Source organism: Rhinatrema bivittatum, chromosome 19 (genome assembly GCF_901001135.1).
Source record: "Rhinatrema bivittatum chromosome 19, aRhiBiv1.1, whole genome shotgun sequence".
Lineage (NCBI taxonomy): Eukaryota > Metazoa > Chordata > Amphibia > Gymnophiona > Rhinatrematidae > Rhinatrema > Rhinatrema bivittatum.
In genome coordinates this window covers 34,824,958-34,852,955 of record NC_042633.1, presented here as the reverse complement: position 1 = coordinate 34,852,955, position 27,998 = coordinate 34,824,958, and the positions used below count along the sequence as shown (strand labels likewise).

At 50.7% G+C, this 27,998-nt stretch overlaps 1 protein-coding gene across 3 annotated transcripts; it reads left to right on the top strand.

Annotated features, from left to right (window-relative positions):
• Window positions 1-32: 32 nt before the first annotated feature.
• Window positions 33-23,356, top strand: PHF1 (PHD finger protein 1). 3 transcript variants are annotated; one of them, XM_029584693.1, is made up of 15 exons: window positions 33-232; window positions 3,073-3,258; window positions 5,966-6,047; window positions 6,279-6,374; window positions 6,481-6,581; window positions 6,670-6,818; window positions 7,118-7,213; window positions 7,534-7,602; window positions 9,996-10,119; window positions 17,900-17,967; window positions 19,784-19,945; window positions 20,123-20,252; window positions 20,380-20,477; window positions 20,818-20,895; window positions 21,086-23,356. In XM_029584693.1, the coding sequence occupies exons 2-15, from the start codon at window positions 3,088-3,090 to the stop codon at window positions 21,363-21,365; spliced, it is 1,704 nt and encodes a 567-aa protein (XP_029440553.1). In that variant the 5' UTR covers window positions 33-232; window positions 3,073-3,087; the 3' UTR covers window positions 21,366-23,356. The 3 variants fall into 3 exon arrangements, 1 of the variants encoding a protein (XP_029440553.1); XR_003853580.1 differs by lacking the exon at window positions 21,086-23,356 and having other exon boundaries at window positions 19,784-19,895; XR_003853579.1 differs by lacking the exon at window positions 21,086-23,356 and having other exon boundaries at window positions 20,134-20,252.
• Window positions 23,357-27,998: the final 4,642 nt, after the last annotated feature.

The window sequence follows — 27,998 nt, the reverse complement described above, 5'->3', positions numbered from 1 at the left end:
TCCCCCCCCAGCACACACCGGCCACGCCCCGCGCTACCGATCCGCCCTGTCACCCCCCCCCTCCGGCCTCGCGCTCGGCTACGCCCCCTTCGCGCTCTCGCGCTCGGTCCTTTCCTTGCTGCGTCACTGGCGCAGGGATGGAGGCGGCGGCAGCGGCGGTGGCTGCTGCGGCTGCGGCGTTTGGGCTCCGGTTCCAGCATCCCCGCCCTTAAGACACCGACACTGGCAGGAGGTAAAGGGGCAGACCGCGGCCTGGGAGAGGGGGAGGCAGCGAGGGTACAAGCCTAGCACCCGGAGCGGAGAAAGGTCAAGAAGCACTTCTGGGGGGGGCGGGCCGGCCCGGATGGGTGCCGGGAGCCTGTCTCCGAGGTCAGTGGTCACGAGTGGGTAGCAGGACACTGGTTCTGTGGTCAGTGTCTGTTCACGGGTGGGTGCTGGGGTCCTGCTCTGTTGTCACGGGTGGGTGCTGGTATCTTGTTCTGTGGTCAGTGTCTGTTCACGGGTGGATGCTGGGGTCCTGCTCTGTTGTCACGCGTGGGTGCTGGTATCTTGTTCTGTGGTCAGTGTCTGTTCACGGGTGGGTGCTGGGGTCCTGCTCTGTTGTCACGGGTGGGTGCTGGTATCTTGTTCTGTGGTCAGTGTCTGGTCACGGGTGGGTGCTGGGGTCCTGCTCTGTTGTCACGGGTGGGTGCTGGTATCTTGTTCTGTGGTCAGTGGTCACTGGTGGGTAGTAAGATCTTATCTCTGTGGTCGGTGTTTACAGGTAGATGCTGGGATTCTGTCTCTGTTGTCACGGGTGGGTGCTGGTATCTTGTTCTGTGGTCAGTGTCTGTTCACGGGTGGGTGCTGGGATTCTGTCTCTGTTGTCACGGGTGGGTGCTGGTATCTTGTTCTGTGGTCAGTGTCTGTTCACGGGTGGATGCTGGGGTCCTGCTCTGTTGTCACGGGTGGGTGCTGGTATCTTGTTCTGTGGTCAGTGGTCACTGGTGGGTAGTAAGATCTTATCTCTGTGGTCAGTGTTTACAGGTAGATGCTGGGATTCTGTCTCTGTTGTCACGGGTGGGTGCTGGTATCTTGTTCTGTGGTCAGTGTCTGTTCACGGGTGGGTGCTGGTATCTTGTTCTGTGGTCAGTGTCTACTCTCGGGTGGGTGCTGAGAACTCAGTGATCGCGGGTGAGTGGTGGGAGGCTGTGGTCATGGGTGGACAGTGGGAGTTTTTCTCTGTGGTCACTGGTGGGTAGTAAGATCTTATCTCTGTGGTCAGTGTTTACAGGTAGATGCTGGGATCCTGCTCTGTTGTCACGGGTGGGTGCTGGTATCTTGTTCTGTGGTCAGTCTCTAGTCTCGGGTGGGTGCTGAGAACTCGTGATCGCTGGTGAGTGGTGGGAGGCTGTGGTCATGGGTGGACAGTGGGAGTTTTTCTCTGTGGTCACTGGTGGGTAGTAAGATCTTATCTCTGTGGTCAGTGTTTACAGGTAGATGCTGGGATTCTGTCTCTGTGGTCATGGGTGGGTGTGGGGATCTTGTCTCTCTGGTCTGTTGTCACAGGTAGGTAGTGAGATCCTGCATCTGTGGTCAGTATCTGGTCATGGGTGAGTGTAGGGATCCTGGCTTTGTGGTCCGGGATCATGGGTGGGTGTTGGGATTTTTGACACTGTGGTCAGTGGCTGGTCATGGGTGGGTAGTGGTATCTTGTAGTGGTGTCTAGACACAGATGGATAGTGGGATTCTGACTCTATGGTCAGTGCTAAAAAGCGGACTTCTGGCATCCTGTCCCAATGCTGGTGTCGTGTCACGGATGGGTGCTGGGATCCTGCCTCTATGCCAGTGTTTGGTCACTGATAGGTGCTGGGATCCTGTCACTACGGTGAGTAATGAGATCCTGTCTGTGTGGTGAGTGCTGAGTACTTGGACACGGATGGGTGCTGAGGAATGCTGTCTCTGTAGTCCATGTTTGGTCACCAGTGGATGCTAGGATCTTGTCTGCACTAGTGTCTGGTATCTCTGGCAGGTGCTGGGATCCCAGCACACACTGTGACCATGCACAGGATCCCATTTGTGTTCAGTATCTGGTTTCGTGGTTGTGTTCACTGTGCAGGACAGGAATTCAGATCCTATCTGGTTTCCTGCTCAAATCTGATGGATGTTGGATAGGTGTTGAGGTTCTGTCTTGTTTTCTGGATGACTTTAGGTTGGGTAGGTGCTGATATTCTCTCTGGTTTCCTGGTTGATTTTGCTGGGGGTTGGGAAGGTGCTGAAATCCTGTAGGGTTTCTTGGTTGACTTTGCTGGGGGTTGGGTAGGTGCTGAGATCCTGTAGGGTTTCTTGGTTGACTTTGCTGGGGGTTGGGTAGGTGCTGAGATCCTGTAGGGTTCTTGGTTGACTTTGCTGGGGGTTGGGTAGGTGCTGAGATCCTGTAGGGTTCTTGGTTGACTTTGCTGGGGGTTGGGTAGGTGCTGAGATCCTGTAGGGTTCTTGGTTGACTTTGCTGGGGGTTGGGTAGGTGCTGAGATCCTTTAGGGTTCTTGGTTGACTTTGCTGGGGGTTGGGTAGGTGCTGAGATCCTCTCTGGTTTCCTGGTTGATTTCGCTGGGGGTTGGGTAGGTGCTGAGATCCTGTAGGTTTTCCTGGTTGACTTCACTGGGGGTTGGGTAGGTGCTGAGATCCTCTCTGGTTTCCTGGTTGCCTTTGCTGGGGGTTGAGCAGATGCTGAGATCCTTCCTGGTTGACTTTGGGTTGGGTGGGTGCTGAGATCCTCTCTGGTTTCCTGGTTGCCTTTGCTGGGGGTTGGGTAGGTGCTGAGATCCTCTATGATTTCCTGGTTGACTTTGGGTTGGGTGGGTGCTGAGATCCTGTAGGTTTTCCTGGTTGATATCGCTGGGGGTTGGGTGGATGCTGAGATCCTCCCTGGTTGACTTTGGGTTGGGTGGGTGCTGAGATCCTGTAGATTTTCCTGGTTGACTTCACTGGGCGTTGGATAGATGCTGGGATCCTTTCTGTGGTCAGTGTGTGACTTCCTGGAGCAAGCTGTTTTCACTTTTGGTTGAGTTTTGGCTCACTTTCTTACCTTAGGTGCTTAACAATGTAATGGAGGGTGAGCCTTCAGCGCTATCTCCCAGAGTGACCCGTAATTGTCCCAAGCTGGTGTGTGGCCAGGTAAAGAGGCCACGTCTTCAGACTCTGGCTCGATTTTGGGAAGGGCAGGATGTGCTGGCACGCTGGACTGATGGTTTGCTGTACCTGGGAATAATTAAAAAGGTGAGTAGCACTTCGTCTTTCTCTTTACAGGAGGCCTCTCTTGCGGTCTCTTTCGGTTTTTTTCCCCAGCACAGATTTCCCCAGCACAGATTTCTGTGCATCTCTCCCTCCTATTAGCTTTGTGCTTCATGTCCAGTCCACAGCAAATTGTCAAAGAGATCCTGGTGGGTATTTTTTTTTGATTCAGGTACATATTCTCTGTTTTGTGGGGACAGCATGATCGGGTGACGTCATCTGACGGCACCGAGCCAGGTACTGGTCTCTCCTGGCTCAGGATAAACACAAAAATAGATGCCTTGATCTTTTTCAATTGTTTATTAAAACAGAGACGTGTTCACAAATTGCCCGACTCAGGCCGAGTTTCGCGGTTCAAAACCGCTGCCTCAGGGGCTACAAACAAACCAAACATAAATTAACATCAATATCTAAAAACAATGATCAAATTAGCAACATCTTTCAGATCTTATAAATATTAAAAAGTCATTATTAAAAAGATAAAAACTTTTTTAATCCTTCACTAAGATCTCAGATATTGATAAAAAATATATTCATTAAAATTTAAAAGATGTGAATTCCTAAAATGATGACAAAAGTTCAACTACATATCAAACATACCCAGAAAACATTTTATCCATTGCTGCTTAAGAAAATAATATTTAATAATATATCTACTTCTCAGCAGGTACAAAGATAAATTTACCTTAAACACTCCACAGTCGTGGTAAAATGGCAGAGAAACAAGTAAAAACAATGCTAAATGAAATAAATAAAACTTTCTTTTTAAACATCTAATTAAAGCTACAAAGTTAAGTAATTAGAAGTTTTTGCTGTTTTAGGACACTGCAGTGTCTTTTGCCTTTTTAGTGCACCCGAGTCTAAGATGTTAAGGAAAATATTTGGCAAGTGATTACCATGTTTTGAAAGCAAAGAATAGATACAATATGTTTGCAATACTCTCAATGGCATGTTCTTCAACAATTTTAATTTGTTTACTATTATCACTGTTTTTAACAAATTTAAATAATGAGTGCAGTTCATACAATTGAATTGAGTTGTTTGGTTGTTTGATTTATGTTAAGATATGATGTTTAAAAAGAAAGTTTTATTTATTTCATTTAGCATTGTTTTTACTTGTTTCTCTGCCATTTTACCATCAGGAATGTATTAAGAATACCTGGTAGGCATTGGGATGATATTTCAGTTTTTAAGTTTGTCTTGTATTTCCTCTAGTTATTTTAAACATTGCTGACAATCACTGACTGTATATTGGATGAGAAATGCACTACTGAGATTTTTTCACGACTGTGGAGTGTTTAAGGTAAATTTATCTTTGTACCTGCTGAGAAGTAGATATATTATTAAATATTATTTTCTTAAGCAGGAATGGATAAAATATTTTCTGGGTATGTTTGATATGTAGTTGAACTTTTGTCATCATTTTAGGAATTCACATCTTTTAAATTTTAATGAATATATTTTTTATCAATATCTGAGATCTTAGTGAAGGATTAAAAAAGTTTTTATCTTTTTAATAATGACTTTTTAATATTTATAAGATCTGAAAGATGTTGCTAATTTGATCATTGTTTTTAGATATTGATGTTAATTTATGTTTGGTTTGTTTGTAGCCCCTGAGGCAGCGGTTTTTGAACCGCAAAACTCGGCCTGAGTCGGGCAATTTGTGAACACGTCTCTGTTTTAATAAACAATTGAAAAAGATCAAGGCATCTATTTTTGTGTTTATCCTGACGGCTATCATAGATCGCCTACCTCTTTGTTTTCTTGGACCTCTCCTGGCTCAGGACTGTAGACTTTTCCTGAGTGCGCGCAATTAGCTTTGCGCCAGCAGCACCGCACAAGCCAGCTCAGTCTTCTTCTGTCCACTCTGTGTGTAGCAAGGTTACTTGTTCTCTCCTCAACTCGCCGCCTTTTCGCATCTTTTTTTTTTTTTTTTTTTCTCGTGCTTTAGTTATTTTTTTCCAGTAGTAAACAAGTAAAAAAAAAACAAAAAACATCAATCTCGTCCTGCCACACCAGTCCAGTCCCTTACAAGTGGGTAGGATCCTGAGGGTTCGGAGGACCGCGGGCCTGCGGATAGCTCGGCCTCGGAGGAGGAGGGAGAGGTTCTCCTGGGCCCGGAGGACGACTCCGTGAGATAGGCGGATTAATAGAGCAGGTGCTTCTGTGGCCCAGGATAAGACTGGGAAGCATTTTTAACTGCTCCAGAGCTTGACCGGTCTCCCCGCCTGCCCCCCCCCCCCCAGGATAGGACATCTCTGATTGCCTCAAGCTGATGCCTCACACTGGGGTCAGTGACATACCCTAGGCACGGTCTACGGATTCTGCTTGTAGTCTGACAAGATTAACAGATTCCCAGGTTTTTCGTGACTTTTTTTTTTTTTTTTTTAAACGGCCTCCGGAGTTTCTAAAGATGTAAAGACCAAGGCCTTGGTTGTCATGGCTGTGCATCTGCAAATGCACAGTAGCCCGACCGAATCTGTCCGAGATGGGTCTCTCCCATGACACCAAGGGTCTGATTCACGCAGACTTTTCTCTCATTCTGTGAGTGTGGGAATAGCAAATCGGGCCTTAAAGGTAACGAAGATGGAGAATTCATGGCTAGTGGTGCGTCTCTGAATTATTGTAATTATTTTCCTGACAAAGGGAGTTTCGATGGTCAGCGTCTCGCTGTCTTGTTCCTCCGCAGGTGGACAGCAGTCAGCAGACCTGCTTGGTGCGGTTCGAGGATAACTCGCAGTTCTTGGTTCTCTGGAAAGATATCAGCCCTCGTGAGTATATCTTCATTTTTTGAAGTTGGGCTTTTGCCCCTTCTGTGCATTCCCCGGCCCCATCCCAATCCTTTGTCCTAACTCAGCCGCTTGACCGCCCACCCCCATGCTCGGCTAGCCAGTCGCCCTGGGATATTTCGCAGGGCACTGATGAATCCTAGTGAACGGGAGACCTCTCGTCCTGTGCGCGTATACAGGACCCACAATGGCTGTGCTTTCTTCTTTCTGTAGCCGTGATCCCTGGTACGCAGCAGGTGTGTTGTGTGTGCAATGACCGTGCCGTGTCCCTGGAGAACAAGCTGGTGCACTGCGGGAAATGTAAACACGGTAAGCAAAGGGAAGGTGAATAAATGTGCTACGATGGCGCTGTGGCGGGTACATGGATCTGCCTGCTCCCTGCCTCTCAGCTTGTTTTGTCTCCCATTTCCTGTAGCGTATCACCAGAAATGCCATCGTCCCAGTGTCCTTTGCGAGGCGGACTGTGCGACGAGCTCCTGGATGTGTCGACAGTGTGTCTTCGCGGTGGCAACAAAGGTAATGGCGGTGGCCCACGCCAGCTCGCCTGTTGCCGGCTCTGCTCCCTCCGGATGCTCACTGCTGTGTTTTTCTTACCGTCCTGCAGCGAGGTGGAGCATTGAAGAAAGGCCCCTATGCCAAGGCCATGCGGCTTATGAAGCTGGTGCTGCCCTATCAGCTGAAGGCTCTGGACTGGGACCCGCTGCACCAGACGAATCAGCAGCAGTGTTACTGCTACTGCGGCGGCCCTGGAGAGTAAGTGGCGTGCGAGACCTGCATTGCTGATCAGACAGTCCTGCAGTGGATGGGTGGAGAATCAGATGGGCAGAGATGAGTTTGTAACCATATCTCCATGCCATAGCTTTTGTGCAGAGCTTCCCTCTGTTCCTGGGGGACTGATAGTGTGGACCCTCCCTCCCTCCTTGGGCTACTGCTAGGACACATTGGGAGGGGGGGTCCTCTTCCTTCCTCCCTCCTGTGGGTACCCTGGTGGACAGAACAAGCCTGACTGTCGGGGACTCTCTGACTGACTGCGCTGTTTCTTCCTGCTGCAGATGGAATATGAAGATGTTGCAGTGTTGCAGATGTGGCCAGTGGTTCCATGAGGCTTGTACGCAGTGTCTTACCAAGCCTCTCTTGTATGGGGACAGGTGAGAGAGAGTTTTGTGGTGTTTGTGTATGCTTTGGGCTGGGAACCTGTCTCCGATGCTGGTCCTGCTCTGGGTGCTGAAAACTTGCCTCTAGAGGTGCCAAGCTTGTTAAGGGGATTGTCTCTTGTCTAGTTGGTGTGGTTTTAGATGGAGCAAGCTTGTTTCTCCAAGAGCGCCGTTCGGGGGGTGGGGCGGGGGGAGCTCATCACGCCGGGGTCGCCGCTCTGGGTTGGAGGGAAGCTTATCACGCCGGGGTCGCCGCTCTGGGGGGGGGGGGGGAAAGCTTGTGACTGTGTGAGCCATGTGCTTCTGTTTTCCAGATTTTATATGTTTGAGTGCGCTGTTTGTGTCAAGGGACTGGAAAGTGTCTGGAGACTCCCCCTGGGATGGTAAGTTCACCCTTCACTTGGTAAGAAAGTATTTATTGACCACAACTGATTTTTACAATCAGAATTTGTTTCCACTTGCTGTGGTGCAGCACCAGCACCCTAAGAAAGGGAAAGCTGAATAAATAGCTGTTTTTTGAAGGGAGCAAGCTGCACTAAATAAAGCAAAGATGCTTACCTTAACAGGTGTTCTTCGTGGACAGCAGAACAAACAGCCACACAGCGTGGGTGACGCCATCAGATGGTGCCGACTCAGTCCGTTTTTTCTCCTCCAGCCTGGAAGTTTCTAGATCCTCTTCTGGCCATGCGTGGGATTGCCCGCGCAACTTCTCAGCCTGTTTCCAAGCTTTGAGTTCAACTTCCTGGGGAGGGCTTATGTGGCTGCGTGCTCTGCTGTCCTCTGAGAACTCCTGTTAAGGTAAAGCAATTTTGCTTTCACCGTGGACAAGCATCATATACGCCACACAAGATGGTAGTAACAATGTGTTCCTTTTTTTTTTTTTTTTGGCAATCTGTGAAGTAAATGCGGGACGTTGTTGAGTTAATGTAAAGTGTTAGCTAATACACATTGTCCAAATTTAGCATCGGACCGCGACTCCTGGTGTAAAATGGTCTTTTGTGAATGTGTTCATTGTCAGCCAAGTTGCTGCCTTACGTCGGCGACGAGTTGAGGCGAGGCGACCGCACGCTGAATGCAGCTTGTGAGCCTCAGTAATGGAAGCCCCTTTTTGTAAGCTTGCTCCAAGGAGCTGAAGCGAGTTTCAGACCCTGCCGATTTGTCCTCCATAGACTCAAATTGTTAAGAATCAGTTGGCGTTTCGAACTCGCCCCAAGTTCCTTCCGAAAGTTGCCTCATCTTTTCCATGTAAATCCGGCTGCTACACCGCCTGTTTTCTCCCCTAAACCTCGTTAGTCCTCTCAGAAGCAGGCCTGGCATTACTCTTTGACTGTCGAAGATCACTCTTGTTCTACCCCGACAAAACTAAATCTCTGCGAAAATCAAATCGGCTGTAATTCTTCCTGCTAAAGTTACGCCGACTAAGACTAGAGTCTTCCACAAAGCGTGCTTTGTCCTTCGATGCCATGGGCTCACGTTGGGGCAGCATCAACTGAAGTACTACCCAGTTAATAGGAAGCCATAGATTGTATAGGTCTTTCATAAACTTGGCAGCGTTGCTGGACGTCCAGCTTCCTGGTGGTGATGAGCTGCGATGGCACCGAGATGGACTCGTACCGAATTTGTTTTTAATCTTGTGTTTACCAGGTGCAACACATAGTGCAGCAGCATTGCAATTTTACAAGCGAAAGGAAATGATCTTCTCTCTTTGTGTGAGACCATTTAGTAAATCTTCCCCATTTGTAGTTATAAGACCACCTTCTTTCCAAGTTGCTCCTCGACAGCCACCACGCAAGGCTTAAAAAATGGCGTGGGTCATCCTTTGCTCCTACCATGTGACAGGGGCCGACCAATGGCATCGGTAGCCCCTGTCACATGGTAAGGGCAAAGGGCCACCGGCGCCATGCCCGAGAGGGGGAGATCGCTCCCGGAACCCCCGCTGGACCACCAGGGACTTTTGGCAAGTTTTTGGGGGGCTCAGGAGGGTGGGGGGTTGTAGTTAATTTAAAAAATTTTGTTTTTATATTCGCTCCATAAGATGCACAGACATTTTCCCCCCACTTTTGGGGAAAAAAAATGTGCGTCTTATGGAGCGAAAAATACGGTACTTTCGCAGTCTGGTCCCAAACAATGGATACAGTGGTCATGCTGACCTGCTGTTGCCATCTTATGACAGGCTTTAAAAGGACTTTTGCTTTCCTTCGATGTTATCTTCAATTCAAAAATCAGTTATTAGTAACTTAAGAATTGAAATCTTTCAGCTTGCTGTCGCAGCTGATAAGTTGAGGAGAACCTCAACAGTTCGCAAAGCGGATGAAAACAATGCTAAGGGAGGTCATGCTGCAACACTAGCTTAGGAAGTCCTGAACATGCTCAGCAAAGAATCTGGAATTTTCTGGGCTAGAGGAGGAAACGGGCAAAGTATTGGATGGCGTGGCCCAATCTGTGTGGTGCTGTGGGATGCTTGTCCACGGAGGACAGGGGATATATCTCTGGGTACATGGGGAGTACACTGGAACAGGGAATGAGAAGGGATGTGGGAAACTCAAGCTAGAAGTTCTCTCTCTCGCTCTCTTCCCCTCCCCGGGTTACTGTGCATGGGCTGGTGGGTGTCCCTACTGTAATGGCCCCCCTTCCTCTGTATCTGTCTTTCTATCTCTCTCTCTCTCTCTCTCTTCCTCCCAGGGTGGATATTACACACCTTTAGCACTCTCGTGCCCCCAGCATGGATATTGCACACTTTCACCCTTTATCGCCCACCTGTCTCTCTCTTCCTCAGGGTGGATATTGCGCACCTTGTTCTTTATCACCTCAGTGTTTGTTGCAAGAAGAAATACTTTGATTTTGAAAGGGAAATTCTCACCTTTGCCAACGAGAACTGGGAGAACCTTCTGCTAGGAGAGGTGGGTGCGACTCTGACTGCACAGCTTTTTGTGATTTTATCCGTCTTCAAGGAGCAGGTGCAAGCCTTTCCAAACCATGTCTGTGTGTGTGAGTTAGGAAGGGGGAGGCCGGCTCCTGTGTGCATGGGGAAAGAGAGAAGCTGCCTTCCACACACGTGTGTCTGTAGGGGAAGGAAGCTGTATGCCTGTGGTCATCAACATATCATCTGCTCTGTTTCTGCTCTCTGATTGGTCTCTTGACACTTGACTCACGCAACAAATTGAGACTACACAGACCATCCCGTTCTCCTGGTCAGATCATTACCTTGTGCATTGTATATTATGAGCATCCACACCCTCAAATCAAAACAAATGCAACCTCTAAACTGGTCTGCACAAATGAACCGTGGACTCCTTCTTCCGTACTCTCCAAAACATTGTCAAATCCCTTCCTGCCCTTTCCAGTCCAATCTGGTTGACCATTGGTAGTCGAACATTCAATCAACCTTAGATAAACTCAACCCACTAAACCATAAACCGGCCCTCTCCCGAGTTCACATCGGACCTAATACAAACAGGTAGAAGCCTGGAAAGGAAATAACTGAAATCAGAATCGCAGATGAGGGCAAATGCAAGCAACACCAGATGGCCTACCACAAAGCTGTCAGTGAAGTAAAGAGGGCCCACTACATAAAAAGAAAATCAACCAAGCAGAAAACTGACCCAGATTGCTCTTCAGAATACTTAACGAGCTCCTAACCTTTGAAACGCACTGCAGTGATCTAGCAGAGTTCTTCATGGATAAGATTGCATGCATCTGATCAGAACCACACACGACCCCCAACCAAGACACCGCTGATTGCGCAACACAGACCGTTCCGTCCCACACTCTCGCTACCTTCGGCCTGCCTTAAGAAGATGTCGCACTGACCCTTGCCCTGAGCAAAACCCTCCAGGCCATCGTCGGCTCTTCACTGGTGGAAAGATGACCTACCAGACTGCCTAAAGCGACACTTAAAGAAACCCAGCCTAGACCCTAAGCATCTGAACAACTACCGCCTAGTCTCCAACCGGCCTGCCTTCAGCAAGATCATTGAAGAAGCAGTGGTATTAGTTATCCGAACACCACTGACAGCCTGGGCCCTTTCCCTGCCAACTTCTGAGCACTCCACAGCACTGAAGCCACATTAGCCTAGTCCAAACCCTGGAAAAGCAATTGCTAATTTAAATGACTGCATAAGCGGCAATGCCAAAACAAGTTAGAATGTAACCCTAACAAAACCGAGGTTCTGTGGGTTCGTAAAAAGACCTCCAGCCACCTACAAACTACGTTGCACTTGAAAGAACAACGCTCTTCTATCAGCCGCCGAGTCTGGAGCCCCTGCTTCGTACTGGACTCTCAACTCATTGCCAAGGTTCAAAGTGGTTGTCTTCCACCACCAGCACCTGCCCTTTGCACCACCACTGTCCAGGCCTGCATGGATCTCTTGCTTTGATTACTGATGGCTTAGGTTGCTTGGGATCCCAGCTACAACTCAGTCAAAATGCAGCAGCCCAAATGATACAGAGCGTCCACAGGGCGGATAAGATCACTCCAGTCCTAGAAATCTCTGCAGCGGCTCCCGAGCCTCATGTAACATTCTGGTTCTGACATACGAGACCATTAGAGGCTGTGCAGCACCCCACGTTCCCCCCCCCCTGCGCATCCTTTCCCACCGCGCTCTCTACCTCAGGCACAACCGGTCATGCAACCTCACCTGCCCCAGAAAGAACACCTTGACAGGAGCTGCCCCCCCCCCCCCCCTTACATGACTCCTAGGTCATAATCTCCTTCCCTTCACCTGACTCTTCATAGCGCAAGCCATGGCATGAACTCCGCTCCCACTCCCCTGCCCTAGATAAAGCCACGACTCCTCGGCCCACCTTTCACCTGAGGCCCTAGCCCAGCTCCCCGGAAAGATCTTTATATTTAACATTAGAGTCCCTGGAGCCAATGTAAAGCAGCCTTTCCCTGTACGTACCCGGATCAGTCCAGACTCCTGGGTTTTGCCTCCCCCACCAGCAGATGGAGGCAGAGTTCGCAGGCACCGCCTCGTAACCCGGTGCGCCACTTGCTGCTCCTCGATATTTCTCCGTCTCCAGCAGATGGGAGGTGGTGCAAAACCCTGCGGTTCTGTACCCGAGCAAAAAAAAAAAGACAAAGCAAGAAAAGAAGGGAGACTTTCCTCCTCGGGGTTGGGAAGGTCCCACCAGGACCTGCCAACCCCCCCCCAGGTAGCAGGTTAAGGACGAGCAGGGGTTGGAAACCCAAAATTGCACCGGGGGTGACAGCTGGTGGACCCCCTTCAGTGAGGATCGTGAGAAGCCTCTGCCTCCCTTCAGGGAAGAAGTTTTCTTTTTCACTTGCTCTTCGTAAAGTTTAAAAAGAAAAGAGAAAAAAAGGATAAGAGATAATAAGAAAGCGGTGGTGGTTTTTTTGCTGCTCGCCCCGTCACTGCTGGCGGCCGGAGGCAGGGCGCTTAGGCAGTAGCGCTGTCGTGTCTCCCGATCCCGCTGCTTGTTGTCGGCGCCTGCTGAGCGGTCACAATCGTGCAGGGTTTATGCTGCCTGTGGAGAGCAAGCTGTGCGACTGTCCCGGCCAGCCGATGCTCCGGCTGCCTCTCGTGGGGGTGGGAGGTTTTATCACGAGGTGCTGTAGCACTATCTTAAGCAGCGCTACAGTGGCTGCTCCGAGGGACAAGGCTGATCCACGCTTAGCAGAAGCGGGAACGGTGGCCATCTTGAAAACTTTTAAGGTGGCTGAGGAAAGAGCAGCAGTGGGAGGGGATCTCCCGCCAGCGCTGTCGCCAGCCATTTGAGGCCCGGGATGCCCTAGAGGAGCAGTCGGGTGAAGATCCTGAACCCCTGGAGGGGGATTTTGTTTTTTCACGAACTTTGTGCTTTTATTGCAGAAAGCCTATCTGGCCAGTAAGTCCAAGCGAGGTTGCTCCCTCAGGTGTAGACTTTTGGGGCTGCCTAGAAAAGTGCCCAGGCGGTCAGAGATGCCGGGGGCTACGAGGATCCAGAAAGTCAGAGATCCAGCGGTGTGGGGAACCACAGATGACCCTTCCTCAGAGGAGTCCAACCACGGGGTGCCCTCGGGAGATGGTCTTCCCAGTGCCTCACCTTCTTTTAGTGGTCAGGATCAAGAGGAGAGGAGCTGAGGAAGATTCCTTCCATGGAAGGGGATGATCCGAAGGTCGTTCGCCTTTTTCAGAGGGAAGATCTGGGTCCTATGATCCTGCAAGTCTTGACAGAGTTGGGAATAGCGGTTCCACAGGAGGAGCTGCACCAGGACATGGTAGATCAGGTCATGGTGAGTTTACGGGGCCCGGCCAGGACTTTTCCTTTCTATAGGATGGTTAAGTAATTAATGGTCAGGGAGTGGGATACTCCTGAGACAGGTCTTAAAGTTAGCAGAGCTATGAACAAGCTTTATCCCTTGTCTGAGCTCTTGAGGGTACAGAAGGTGGATGCTTCGTCTCAGCGGTCACAAAGAGAACCACCATCCCAGTGGCCGGTGCGGTGGCTCTGAAGTATCTCCAGAATAGGAAACTCGAGTTGCACCTCAAGAAGATATTTGAGCTTTTGGCTCTGGGCATCTGGGCTGTGGTGTGTAGCAGTTTTATGCTTCAAGCTAGCCTGAGATGGTACAGCAGTTACAGGGTGCCAGAGATCTCTTGCCCCAGGAATCTGAACAGGCAGAACGATTAGAGGCAGTGGTGCCTTATGGAGCAGAGACCTTTATATGATCTGCTTTGTACCTCTTCTAGGACGATGGTGTCTGCGATCTCAGCTAGGAGGCTCTTGTGGTTGCAAAACTGGTCAGCGGATGTTTCCTCTAAGTTTCAGCTTAGTGCGCTCCCCTTTAAGGGCAAGCTCCTTTTTGGAGAAGACTTGGAACAGCTGATAAAGCAGCTTGGTGATAATAAGGTGCACAAACTGCTGGAAGACAAGCCTAACGGGGCCAAAGGTTTTCTGCCGGTTCGCTCTCGTTTTCGGGGCCAAAGGCATTTCCGTCAGAGCAGGGCTCCGGGTACAGGCCAGAGACAAACCCTGGGAGGTCTCAGTCCTTTCACAAATGCAGAGCAAACCAAGATGGTTCTGGCCAAGGGTCTAGCGGAGCCAAGTCCACTCAATGAGATGAGGCTGACCCACTCCTCAATCACAGTCATCGGGGGTCGGTTGACTCTTTTTCAAGGAGTGGGTCAAAATAACGTCCGACCAGTGGGTTCTAAGTATGATAGGATGAGGCTATGCTTTAGAATTTGCTTGGCCTCTAAGAAACCTTTTTATGGTATCTCCCTGCGTTTGCCGATGAAGAAACTGATAGTGCAGGAGACCATCCAAAGGCTGAGAATGCTGGGAGCCATTGTTCCCATCCCTCAGGAGGAGCGGGGGTCGGGATGTTATTCCATTTATTTTGTGGTGCCAAAGAAGGAAGGATTCTGGACTTGAAGAAGGTGAAGGTGGCTTTCAAGGTTCCACGTTTCCGGATGGAGACTCTCCGGTCTGTCATAGCGGCAGTGCGCAGCGGGGAGTTCTTGGCTTCCTTGGATTTGACGGAAGCATATCTGCATATCAGTATCCACCGGGATCATCAAAGATACCTCAGGTTCATGAATCTCTGAAAGCATTTTCACTTTTGCGCTCTTCCGTTCAGCTTAGCCACGGCTCCGAGGACTTTCACCAAGGTGATGGTGGTGGTAGCGGCAACCCTCAGAAGGGAGGGGGTGCGGGTTCATCCATATCTGAACGCCTGGCTCATCCGAGCAAAGTCAGAGGAACTTTGCAGACAGCTGGTGGAAGTGGTCTTGCACCACTTGAGATCCTTGGACTGGGTTGTGAGCCTGGCCAAGGGCCACCTTTTTTCCTTCACAGGTTCTGGAGTTCTTGGGCACGTACTTCGATACCCGTGTGGGCAAGGTCTTTCTCACGGAGGAGTGGATCCTTAAGCTGCAGGCGCAAGTTCGGCACCTGTTGGACACCCAAGTGCCCAGGGTCTGGGATTACTTGCAGATCCTTGGTTCCATGACCTCGACTCTGGAGCTCGTCCCGTGGTCATTTGCTCATATGAAATCTCTACAGAAAACATTGCTATCCTGCTGGGATCCAATGTCAGAGCAGCTTCATATCCCGCTGCCGCTTACAGAATTCGCCAGATCCAGTCTTGGCTGGTGGCTTGCCCGGGACCATTTTGGGGCGTGGGGTGGACCTTGAAGTGCTTCAGTGGATGGTAGTGACTATCGATGCCAGTCTCTCCGGTTGGGGGGCTGTGTGTCAGTCCCAGTCAGTACAGGGCCGATAGTCAATGGAGGAAGCAACTTGGTTAATCAGTCATCTAGAGACAAGGGCGGTACGATTGGCTCTGGAAAGGTTTCTTCCCCTTCTGCACAACCGGGCAGTCTGAGACTTCTTGGACAATGCGACAACAGTGGCCTACATCAACCGTCAGGGAGGAACCAGAAGTCGGCCAGTAGCTCTGGAAGCGGAGATACTGATATCCTGAGCAGAGCAGCATTTGGCTTTGATAGTGGCGTCGCACATAGTGGGGTCCGACAATGTGCAAGCGGATTTTCTCAGTTGACAACAGTTGGATCCTGGGGAATGGGAGCTATCAGAGAATGCACTGGCCCTCATTTCTCACAGATGGGGAACTCCTCACATGGATCTGATGGCAACTTAGAGAAATGCCAAGGCGCCGCATTTCATCAGTCGCAGAGTGGCCACGAAAGTCTTGGTTTGCGGATCTGGTCAATCTAGTGGTGGCCGGCCCCGAGGCCATCTACCAAATCTTCTAAGACAGGGCCCTATATTTTCAGATCAAGCAGATTGCTTTTGTCTAGTGGCTTGACGTTTGAAAGAGGCAATTAAGGAAAAAAAGTTATCCGGAAGATGTTATTTCAACTCTGCGGCGAGCTCGCAAGATCTCTACTTCCTTGGCATATGTCCGGTTTGGAGATTGTTTGAGTCTTGGTGTATGGAGCCAGGGGGTTATTCCTCGGCGAGTATTTGTGGTGCAGATTCTGGCCGTTTTGCAGAGAGGCCCCACAGAACGTTTGTCCTTTAGTTCCCTGAGAGTGCAGGTGTAGGCCTTGGGTTGCTTATGGGGCACGATTCATGGAGCAACTCTGGCTGCGCATCCTGATGTGGTGTGTTTCCTTCGTGGGGGCGAAGCATTTCCACCCCCCCCTGTTTGTAAGTTGTGTCCTTCCTGGAGTTTTAACTTGGTCCTTAAGGGTTTGTGCGAAGCACCATTTGAGTCTTGTAAGAGAGCCACCATAAAAGATCTGATTCTGAAAGTGGTTTTCTTGTAACCGATTTGTTCAGCCAGAAGTGTCTGAGCTTCAAGCCCTGTCATGCAGGGAACCCTTTTTGCAGATTTCAGATTCTGGAGTTTCGCTGAGGACGGTTTCGTCTTTTCTGACGAAGGTGGTTTTGGTGTTCTACTTAAGTCAGTCAGTGGAGCTTCCGGCCTTTACAAATCTGGAGTTTGATACGCCTCATGCTAAGAAATTGAGATGTCTGGATGTCAGAAGGGCTTTGTTGTGGTATCTAGAGGTCACTAAGAGTTTCCGGTTGTCAGATCACCTTTTTGTGCTATGGAGTGGGGCAAAAAAGGGTCAGAAAGCATTAAAGGCCACGATGGCTCATTGGTTGAAGATGGCTATCGGTTCCACTTATATCTGTTGCGGTTGTCCTGTCCTGGAGGGGTTAAGGGCTCCTTCTCGTTCGCAGGTGGCCTCCTGGGCAGGGTGGCTACTTGGAAGTCTTTACGTACCTTTGCCAGGCACTACTGATTGGACGTCCAGGCCCCGGATGTCGACGGTTTTCGGGGGGAAGTGTGCTTCGAGCGGGACTCTCTCAGTCCCACCCAGGTTAGGGAAGCTTTGGTACATCCCAGGAGTCTGGACTGATCCGGGTACGTACAGGGAAAGGAAAATTGGTTCTTACCTACTAACTTTTGTTCCTGTGGTACCACAGATCAGTCCAGAGTCCCGCACAATGGGGGGAAATGAGTTTTGGAGAGTCTGCTCGATCTGTATAATCTAATAATTCTGATTAGATTCCAAAAAAGGTACCAAAAAAATGTACAGTAAAAAAAAAAAAATCAAGAATGGCACAGGCTTCTCATTAGTCCTGTTAAGACGTATTCTCAATTTAATTATAGTTCTTAATTACGAATTTCCTTGTCCTCTACTCGTTCCGAGGGATATAGTAGAGTTAATTGGTTAGAAGCTTTTGTTAAATATTTTCTGCTTGGGTACTGTTTAATACTGAAGAGATGCAGGTGGCACTCCGGGTGAAGTCTGTGCCTGCAAAACTCTCTCTGTCTCCACCTGCTGGCAGGGAGGCAAAACCCAGGCGCCTGGACTGATCTGTGGTACTACAGGAAGGAAAATTAGCAGGGAAGAACTGATTTTCCTGTACTCTGCTTGCTTTGCTCATTGCCAAATCCTTATGACTACTCCATGTCTCTGCTTGGTAGGTGCTGCTTCCTTTTATTTGATCTTTATCCGTTTTGCTTCAGTGTGCCTCATTTATTTGACCTTGATGTATTTGGTGCACTACACGTCCTGGTTTGTGCTCCATGTATCCTGTTATCCTAACTGGTTTGGGCCAGATTCATTAAGGCTTTTCTATGGGGGGGTGGAACCCTTAGTGAATCAGGTCCTTTGTGCTCTATTGCTGGGAAAGGGTGATTTATAAATAAATGATGATGATGATGATGATTGCCTGCTTCTGATTTGCTCATTTTCAGCTCTCGAGCACCCCCAGAGCGGAGCGCTACAACCAGCTGCTGAATGTACTGAACACACACAAGGACAGGTATAGTGCGTGAAGCCTTTCTCACTCTCGGCCGTCTCTCTCTCCCTCTCTCCCCTTCCATCAGCCCCCAGAAAGAAGTTTCCTAGCTATTTTGTGTATTTGTGCCTCGCATGTCATGCGTTCTCTGAAGGCGAGCAGTTGCAGCGGAGCCACACGGTGACAGATTCACTTGACTTCGTTGCGCGCCAGTTGAGCGGATCCTTTCAGGAAAGCCTTCCTGGACGCGTGCACCACGGGATCTGCAGCTGCTCAGTTTTTAGTTCTTGAAGGACCTCCACTCCTGCAGGTTTTTTTTAGGCCTCCAGATTGGTTTTGGTGTTTCTATTTTGTGCTCCACCTTCTCTCTGGAGTGCTCTTTTCTTCTCAGGTTTTTCCCCATTGGTCATTTAGTAGACTTTCAGTGCTTAAAAAACAAACAAACGCTCCTCTTTGGACATCACAGCCTGCAGTTGCACGAATCGCAGCTTCCTCTTCAGTCAGGTAGGCCATTCCGCATACGTGGGTTATACCCTCCAACCAGCAGATGGAGACAGAGATCACTGACTCACTGTCACTCTCATATAATCCTGCACAGACATCAACCTGCCAGTATTCTCCATCACCAGCAGATGGTGGACGTACTTATCTACCTGTGTTCATTTCTTTCAACTCCACTGCAGTTTTTCTTGGTTTTGGCATCTCCTCGCCGCCTCTGACCATTTCTTCAAAACTTGTTTTCCCATTGTTGATTTTCCTGACCCTGGCTGAGAATCGAGCCAGAGGCTTCAAGATGTGCCCGAAGTGCTCACAGATGTACCCGCTGGGTCATGGCACTGAACATTGCAAGGGTCACGACGTCACTTCTTGCAACCTTGGCTCTAAGATGTCCCACAGAGAGGTTTGAGCCTGGCCGGAAGTAAGCCCATCTCAATGCTCAAGTTAAAAGAGAAGGCCCAGGGAGCTAATCAAGGTTTGGTTCTGATAACCAGGCCTCATCAAAGTGACCGAGGACGGCTTTGACACCTCAAACCGAGGGATAGGCCTTGGAAGCAGGAACAAGGAATAATCTGGTTTTATCTTTAGCCGTGTCCCAGACGGAGACGGACAAGATGATCTCAAAGGCGTTCAATCAATGTCTCAGGGAAGCATGCAGTCACCAGTGGGCATGTCGCGTGACATGTCCCACCCCCTGTGACGTCACCATGGGCGCTGGGCATAATCGGTGTCAGCCCCCAACTGCACTGTGAGTGGGCTTTGAACCAATGACCACATACGCCTTGATTTCTGCCAGGTCTATACCATCTGTACGTAGTGCCCAGGCCGGCCCATCCATGGAGTATTCCACAGTTTGACGAGACCTGGAAATCCTTCCCCACCAGAGGGCATTTTCCTCTTTCATTTTGTACAGAGGATGTTGAAGGCTGGCCCATCTGATTTCAAGGCCCAAGGAGCATGCAGGACACCTCGATTTGGCCTCCTGAAATACTTGCATGCACCAGAGGATTGGGGGGGAGGGGGCAGTGTTTGTCCATCCCTTTCTGTGAAACTCCCAGCTCTCTCTCCAGGCTTAGCTGAATCTACCTTCAGACAGTGCAGCCCTGTACCCCAAGAAGTCCCCGGCACTCGCCCATGTGGCTCCTTGCACTGTTGTTGTCAGAGAACCACCTGTGATAGATCAGCAGCTTCATGGTTTGGCCTACACCCATGTGCTCAGCCTCCCCTCTCCCCTCTGTGCCTCTAAATTCTGACTCTCCCTCCCCCCCCCCCCCCTCCCCCCCCCCCCCCCCCCCCCCGGATGTCTAGTCCGAGTCTGACTGCGTCCTCTCTGCTCCGGCAGGTTCATTTCAGGGAAGGAGATAAAAAAGAAGAAATGTCTGTTTGGGCTTCACAGTCGTGAGCCGCCACCTGCCCCGCCACACCTGGAGGGAGACATCAGTCGTGTGACCGAGGTACCAAGCAATCATGGGAGGGCCGCACCCCTCACACTTGCCCACGGAAGGTTAGTCTCTCGGGCTGAAGGGGATTAACTTGTAGAGTTGCTGTTATCTGCACCCTGAGAGCACCGTGTGTAGCTGCCCTCTCGGGGACCAGCACTGTGGCTGGCAGATACCTCCCCCCTTTCCCAGGGATAGTGCCGCTGCCCTCACGGCTGTGCAGATAAAGAGATGTCTTACAGTTCTTTTTCAGGGCAGGGTGGGAGCGCCCAGAGAAAACGACTGAAGAGGAGAAGACGGCAGATGGAAACGGAGAGCACAGAATTGAGGAGCCAGCAGGAAAAGCTGCAACTGGAGCGAGCAGTGAGCCAGGTAACCCCCCAGAGCACTCGGGGGGGGGGGGGGGGGGGAAAGGGGCTGGGTGGAGAGGGAAAAGGAAATGGGACTTGTTCCCAGGTCTAACCCTGCTTCCTCCTCCTTTGTCTCGCTGTGACGGCAGGGTGTGGCCGGTGGCCCAGTCAGTGCTAACCAGACCTACCAGGGCTTCTGCGGGAGCTGTTACGCCTTCCGCCGTTCCGAAGGCCGCTGCAGCGAGAGGTGAGGAGGCTGGGGAGCTGGCTTCAGTCTGCTGGACTCCCTGCGTTCATACTTTTATCATCCCCATTTCGATCTCCATTCATCTCTCGGCCTCTCCCTGCATTTGTGGCTGTGTTTCTCTGTCTGCATCTTCCTCCCGTGTGTCCACAGTGTGCCTGTCCTCTTGCACCATGCAAAATCAAAGTGGCCCGGGCTCGGTGGCCGTGAGTCTTGCCCAGCGTTGCTGTGGCTGAGGAAACGTCCCGAGTCTGTACTGCCTCTCTCTCATGGTCAGGATTCTGTATTACCGTCCTCTCTCTCGCTCGTAATTTAAATCTCTGCACCTGCCTTTCCTTCACAGTTCTCCGATCAGGATGTTTGCATCTTTTCATCCATCGACAAATACTTCTGGATCCCTGATGGCCTCCTTCCATCCCAGGTTGGGAGTTTGTGTGTGTGTTGCACGCTTTTCTCTGGCCAGTACCAGGCGGTCATGGTTGCCATATGTGCCCATCTCTGTATGGATTCATATGCATTCAGGCCCAGCAAGGCAGTACATCTGTGTTCTGTGTGGGTATCGGGCTCTATAGATGAATTAGCCTTCTGAAAGTTTTTTTATTTTTTTATAGTGACCCTTCACCTGACCAGAAAGACCCCTGCTGCTCCACACTGTGCCCCGATCTCGAGCCGGCACGACCGGCGGGCTCCCCTCGACCCTCCGTGCTGACCCTGGACCCAGAAGCGCCCCAGGAACTGGTGTCGGCCTCTGCCACCAGCGTAGCCGCCAGCTACTTTGGAGCGGTGGGGCAGCTGGCGCAGGGCGAGCCTGTGCGGGTCCTGGCCCGGCGGGTCACCCTGGATGGGGCCGTGCAGTACCTGGTGGAATGGGGGGGAGGAGACATGTTGTGAAGGACTCCCGTCGCCAGCACCGCACGCCAGCGTGGACTTTTCTTCTCCTGCAGAACCCTGCACCTTCTCCATTGGGGTTTTTTTGTTTTTTTTTAATGTTTTTTTTGATGTGTTCAGCAGTGGCTCTCTGTCGGCCCTCCCCACGCTCCTCTGGTCGACGTGAGGGTTTGCCGACCGCTTTGCCTTCTCGCATCTCTGCCAGCAGCTCCCACGCTTTCAGGGAAGAGTGAAGCAGGATGCTTAATATATAAGGTGTGGGGGGGAGAAGAGCTGGCTCCCCTGCATCCAGCTTTCTCATGAGTCTGGATCTCGCTTGATTGCTAATAACCATCAACCTATTAATCATAGAAACCTGTAAATTTGCTCTCGCGCATGTCCTACTCCTTCTACTGTGCATGAAGGGATCAGACCGAGGCAGGCAAGTGGACTGGAGGCATTGGAGAAAGGAAGGGAAACGAGTAGAGAGGGTGGGGAACGGCCAGTTACAGTTAAGGTGGGGCCGAGGGCAGTTTCAGCCTCCACTCGTGGCTGGCGTTGACTTTGTAAATCAAAGAGAGGTGCGAGCGCGTGGCTGCGGTGTCACCCAGCGTTGGTGCTGGAGCGGCATAGAAGGGTGTGGGAGGAATTCAGCCTGGCTGTAACATGTGCCTCCATCTTTGGTTGTGCGCCCCTGCACGAGATTTTGGGACTAGCTGTGGGGACACCCCCCCCCCCCCCCAACTATTTCACCTCTATGAAGGTGGCAGGAGAAGGACGGACTCTCTTGTTCCTATTTATAAAACCTTTATTTTGTTGTTTTTATTTTTTGTAAATATATATTTAATAAAAACTACACGAGGAGCTACCGTTCCTGCTCCCACCGAAGAGGGCTGCTACAGGATTTTAGACTTTCCCCCCCTATGCTTTGCACTGTCCAGAGCTAGCAGGGAGCAAGGTTGCAGCACCGCAGAGACAGCACTGTCCAGTTGGTGCCAGAGCAGTTTCTAGGAGAGGACGACACAGCCCTGGCGCTGCTCCAGGTCGCATGAGGTCGTGTGCCAGAAGGAGGCTCCCCTGACTCAGCCCAGCCCTTAGTAACTGCAGTGGCGTAAGTAGCTGCAGCATCCCGATACTCTGCATCAGAGCCCAGCTGCTGCTCATCTCGTGCAACGGCAAGAGGTGTGTGCGGTATACCACGTGGGGAGGGTACTGCTCCCGCAGGGGTACTGTCGAACAGAAGAGGTGCAATACACTGCTTCTGCAGAAGCCTGCTGCGTAAGGTCGGGGGAGGCACCAGACAGGCTGTGCATAGTGTGAAGCATCTAGAAATAGGTCTGCTCCAACCTAGGCGGTGGCCGTCACAGCATGTGGGTAGTGCTGCTCCACCACAAGCTTTTTGGCTAAAACGGGGAGCTACGTGAAGACAGCACATGTGCAGTATCCCATACCTGGACGGTACTGGTGGGGAGAGGGGGGAGATGGGCCATGCAGGCAGCGTAAAAACAGCAGGCTTGCAACTCTTCCTGCAAACGATGCATGGGGAGGGGGAGGGGAGGGGGGGGGCAATAGATGTCAGAGTAGTTACCGCTGTGGGGTATCGGTGTAACGTTTCAGCACGTCGTGTGCCAGCAAAGCTGCTGTGTTCTGTGTGTTCTTAACCAGGCCGGGGGACCAGCGGGCCGAGGCTGCCGCTGCCGCCTCCCTGCCTAACGTGACAGGGTATTCTGTGCTTATATCATGTTCCAGATGTGCGTACAGTGTTTGCAGAGTGGGAGCTGAGGGAGGAGAGAGCGTTGGAGCTCCTGCTTATGTACTTTAACGCCACCGTGATCTTTTGTGAATGTAAACCCTGTACTCGCTCCTGCCTCCTCGTGTGTGTTATGTGGAGAGGCCCTCCCGGCACAAAGGCTGCGCCACGCTCCCCCGCCGCTTTTCATTTCAAGCTCCGTACTGTGTGTGTGTGACAGCATTGCCTCAACCCGTACAATAAAGAGGAAAACTGATGACTATGATGGGGGCGTCTTGGTCTTCTAACTCGAGAGCGGCCATGCACGTGTCAAAGGTGGGGGGGACAAGTGCGCCTTGTCCCTTTTCAGCAGCTACGCGCTGCCGTGGAACCAAAGCCGTGTCACTCCTTCAGTGCCCTGTGTACCATCAGCTTTTAAAAACCATGAGAACCTGCCATGCTGGGTCGGACCAAGGGTCCATCCAGCCCATCATCCTGTTTCCAACAGTGGCCAATCCAGGCCATAAGAACCTGGAAGTACCCAAAAACTAAGTCTATTCCATGTAACCATTGCTAATGGCAGTGGCTATTCTCTAAGTGAACTTAATAGCAGGTAATGGACTTCTCCTCCAAGAACTTATCCAATCCTTTTTTAAACACAGCTACACTAACCGCATCCTCTGGCAACAAAACTAGGTGTAGATATTGTCTGAAGGCAGACGACGCAACAGTTACTCGGCACTGAAAACAATTAAAAGTTCCCTGTGCGTACCCGGATCAGTCCAGACCGAGGGTTGATCCTCCTGTCCAGCAGATGGAGACAAACCAAAACTGTGAGGTATCCATATCGGGACAGAGACCACCCTGCAGCCCTTCAGTATTTGTCTGGCTCCAGCAGATGCAGGCAGCTGAACCTGTGGTTCCCCTTCTTCTCATCCCCGTCCCCTGCTGGGGCCAGACTTTCATGGAAAAGGCTGACCTGGGCAGAATTAAGTGACTTGCCTGTCTCTAATGCTTTCGTGCGGCAGGGTGAGGGATTGCTTTTGTATTTGCTCGGTCTGTCTGCATACATATGATCTCCACTATTCAGCCTACCGCCTCCATGGTTTTAGGCCAGATCTACAGAAAACTGATAAATTGAAATGTTTTCCCAGAAAGCTCTAAATTTTATGTATTTATTTTAAAACAAAAAAAAAGGCATTTCGTATAAGTCACTTTGCTCTTTCTTTCCGTCCTTGTTTCCTTGATTTGTAAAAAAACAACCTCTATTTCGGATAATAGAAAGACCAGGGGACACTCCATGAAGTTAGCATGGGGCACATTTAAAACTAATCGGAGAAAATTCTTTTTCACTCAATGCACAATTAAACTCTGGAATTTGTTGCCAGAGGATGTGGTTAGTGCAGTTAGTGTAGCTGGGTTTAAAAAAGGATTGGATAAGTTCTTGGAGGAGAAGTCCATTACCTGCTTTTAAGTTCACTTAGAGAATAGCCACTGCCATTAGCAATGGTTACATGGAATAGACTTAGTTTTTGGGTACTTGCCAGGTTCTTATGGCCTGGATTGGCCACTGTTGGAAACAGGATGCTGGGCTTGATGGACCCTTGGTCTGACCCAGTATGGCATTTTCTTATGTTCTTATCTCCTCGTCAGTTTTACAGCAGGTACCTGCGTAGAAAGGGCACGCTGGTGCTGCACTGGGGGGGGGGGGGAGAGTGTGTATGCCTTCCGCTCTGCCCACATCTTTCTATCATGACTACGACGTACACGCACTTCAGTTGGACCAAGGACAGCTTTTGGCTAGGCGCATCTGTGGCTAAAAGATTCGAGATTTTTCAGCCTATCTGGTAGGACGCTAACCATGCTTATGCTGTATGTGACACTGTCTGCAAAAATTTTTGAAAGTTTCCTGTATGTACCCAGATCAGTCCAGACTCCTGAGTTTATGCCTCTCTTCCAGCAGATGGAGACAAAGTTTAACTGACACTGCCATATAACCTAGTGTGTCTTCCAGTAGATGGTAGCAGTGCAATACCTGCAGTCTTGACTAAATTCCTCCCAGGAGGCTGGCAGGCCCTGGTGGGGCTAATCCCTCCTGGTCTTCAGGTGGATGAGCAGGGGCTTGGGGACCCTTATTTGCTCTGTCGCAAAAGCCGCTGGGTCCAGCTACCTTTGCCCCAGGAGGATTGGAGCAGTCTGTTGCCTGTCTTCAGAACAGGAAAGTGCCTCTTCTGTTCCTTTGTCGGCTTCTTAAAGTTTAAAAAAAATAAAGCAGTGTTGTGAGGGCTTGCCAATGAAAGGCTCTGCCTTCTGTCTGGTGCGGTTGGTTTTCACTGAGCGCATCTCGGCGTTCAAAGGTTTTCTCCTGTGCGCCTTTCCTTTTGTTGGTGTTCTTTTCCAGCGGGCGGCCATTGGGAGAGCATGCCGCATGGCTTGAAGTGCATCGGCTGTGGGGCTTCGCACAATGGCTGCTGCTCCCGCAGCCTCCCGATGGGAGAGGGTGATTCTGGCATGTCCACAGGGGGGGTCCGACCGGCAGCACGAGTCGGCGGCGCTTGTGCAGGTGGCGCTGGAGGACGTGGCGCCGTTTCCCGTGGGAATGGCAGCCATCTTGGCCACATTTGCCCTCATACTTAAGGGGGGGGGGGGGGGTGGTTCTGTTCCTCATTGTCCATGGCTGATGGGAGCCTCGCACAGGGCCAGAGGGACTTGGATGACCTGGAGTGGACAGTGGTCACCATAGACACCAGTCTCTGGTTGAGGAGCTGTCTGTCAAGGTCGGTCGATACAAGGGCAATGGTTGCCAGAAGAGGCGTCTTGGTCTATCAATCGCCTAGAGACGAGGGCGGTATGGTTGGCACTGTCTGCGTCTCTCCCTCTCGTGCGAGGCCGACCAGTCAGGATCTTGTCCGACAGTGCGACTATGGTGGCTTGCAACAACCGGCAGGGTGGTACCAGGAGTTGAGCAGTTGCTCAGGAGCTGTTTCACTGAGCAGAACAACTGACGTTGCTTGCGGCTTCTCACATAGCGGGGTCTGACAATGTGCAGGCGTATTTCCTTAGTCGTCAGAAACTGGATCCCAGGGAGTGGGAGCTGTTAGAGGAGGCAATGGCTCATCAGTGCCAGATGGGGCATGCCATGCTTGGACTTGATGGCAATGCTGCGAAATGCCACGGTGGCCCGTTTCTTCAGTCGCAGAAGAGAGCACGGGGCAGGAGTTGATGCTTTGGATCTTCCCTGGCCGAAGGACGTCCTGCTATGTGTTTCCACTGTGGCCGCTGGTGGGCAAGATATTGCTGTGCATGGAGGTCCATCAAGGAGATGTGATTCTAGTGGCTCCGGAGTGGCCCTGGTTTGCAGACCTGGTAAATCTAGCAATAGATGGCCCGTTGTACCTCGCTTATCTCCTGAAACGTTTGCGACAAGGTCCCATGTTTTCGGATCAGGCGGATCACTTCTGTCTCGTGGCTTGGCTTTTGAGAGGAAGTGCTTAAGGGACAGGGGCTACTCAGGAGGTTATTGCTACTCTTTTGCAAGCTAGGAAGTCTTCCACCTCCTTGGCGTATGTGAGAGTCCGGAAGGTATTTGAGGATTGGTGCTTGGAGCAAGGTGGTGTTCCTCTGCGAGCCTCTGTAGCGAATATTCTTACTTTCTTGCAACGAGGTTTGGTGAAGGAGGTGTCCTTCAATTCCCTCTTAGTACAAGTGGCAGCTCTGGGGTGTATCCAGAGCAAGGTGCATGGAGCGACACTGTCCGCACACCCGAATGTGGTGCATTTTCTTCATGTGTCCCCTGGTTCAGAAGCTCTATCCCTCCTGGATTCTTATCATTGTTTTCAAAGGCGTGTGTGCAGTGCATTCGAGCCTCTCAAAAAAGGGCTATCTTAAAGGATCTTACATCAAAGGTGGTTTTCTTGGTGGCAATTTGTTCGGCAAGACGGATGTCGGAGCTTCAAGCCTTGTCATGTAGGGAGCCTTTTTTGAGGATTTCAAACGGGGGGGTTGAGGATGGTTCCCGCCTTTCTTCTGAAGGTGGTTTCGTCGTTTCATGTGAATCAGTCAATGATGGAGCTTCCGGCTTTCCCAAACTTGAGGGCTACTGCAGGTCTCGCAAAGGAGCTACGGTTCTTGCGGTATCTTAAAGTCACTAACAACTTCCGGTTGTCGGATCACCTTTTTGTATTTGGGAATTATGCGAAAAAAGGTCATAAGACGTTGAAAGCCACAATTGCGCGTTGGTTGAAGGGAAGCTATTGGATCTGCGTATCTCTGTCTGGGTCGTCCAGTACCAGAGGGCTTAAGAGCTCATTCTGTTCGTTCCCAGGTGGCATCCTGGGCTGAATGCCAGCAAACGTCGCTGCAGGAGATTTGCACGGCGGCCACTTGGAAGTTCTGCACACTTTCACCAGGCATTAGCGGTTGGAGCCTGGGGGTTTTGGCGAGAGTGTATTTCGAGCAGGACTCTCGAGGTCCCACCCCGTTTAAGGAAGCTTAGGTACATCCCAGGAGTCTGGACTGATCTGGGTACACAACAAGGAAAGGAAAATTGGTTCTTGCCTGCTGATTTTCATTCCTGTAGTTCCTCAGATCAGGCCAGAGGCCCTCCCAGTGGAGGTAGGGAGTTTTGGAGAGTCCGCTCAATTTGTTATGGGACTTATTCTGAAGAATGGCACAAGTTTTGTTAATTGGGACAAGTTGTTCTGTTTCTAGGTTTGCCAACTGCTTGTCCAGGGGGATGGATTCATGTTTGTTAATCTACCGTCTTGTCTTGGGTACAGGTCAATACTGAGGGACTGCAGGAGGCATTCTAGGTTATGTGACAATGTCAGTGAGACTCTCTCTGTCTCCATCTGCTGGCAGGAAGGCAAAACCCAGGAGTCTGGACTGAGCTGTGGTATTACAGGAACGGAAATTAGCAGGCAAGAACC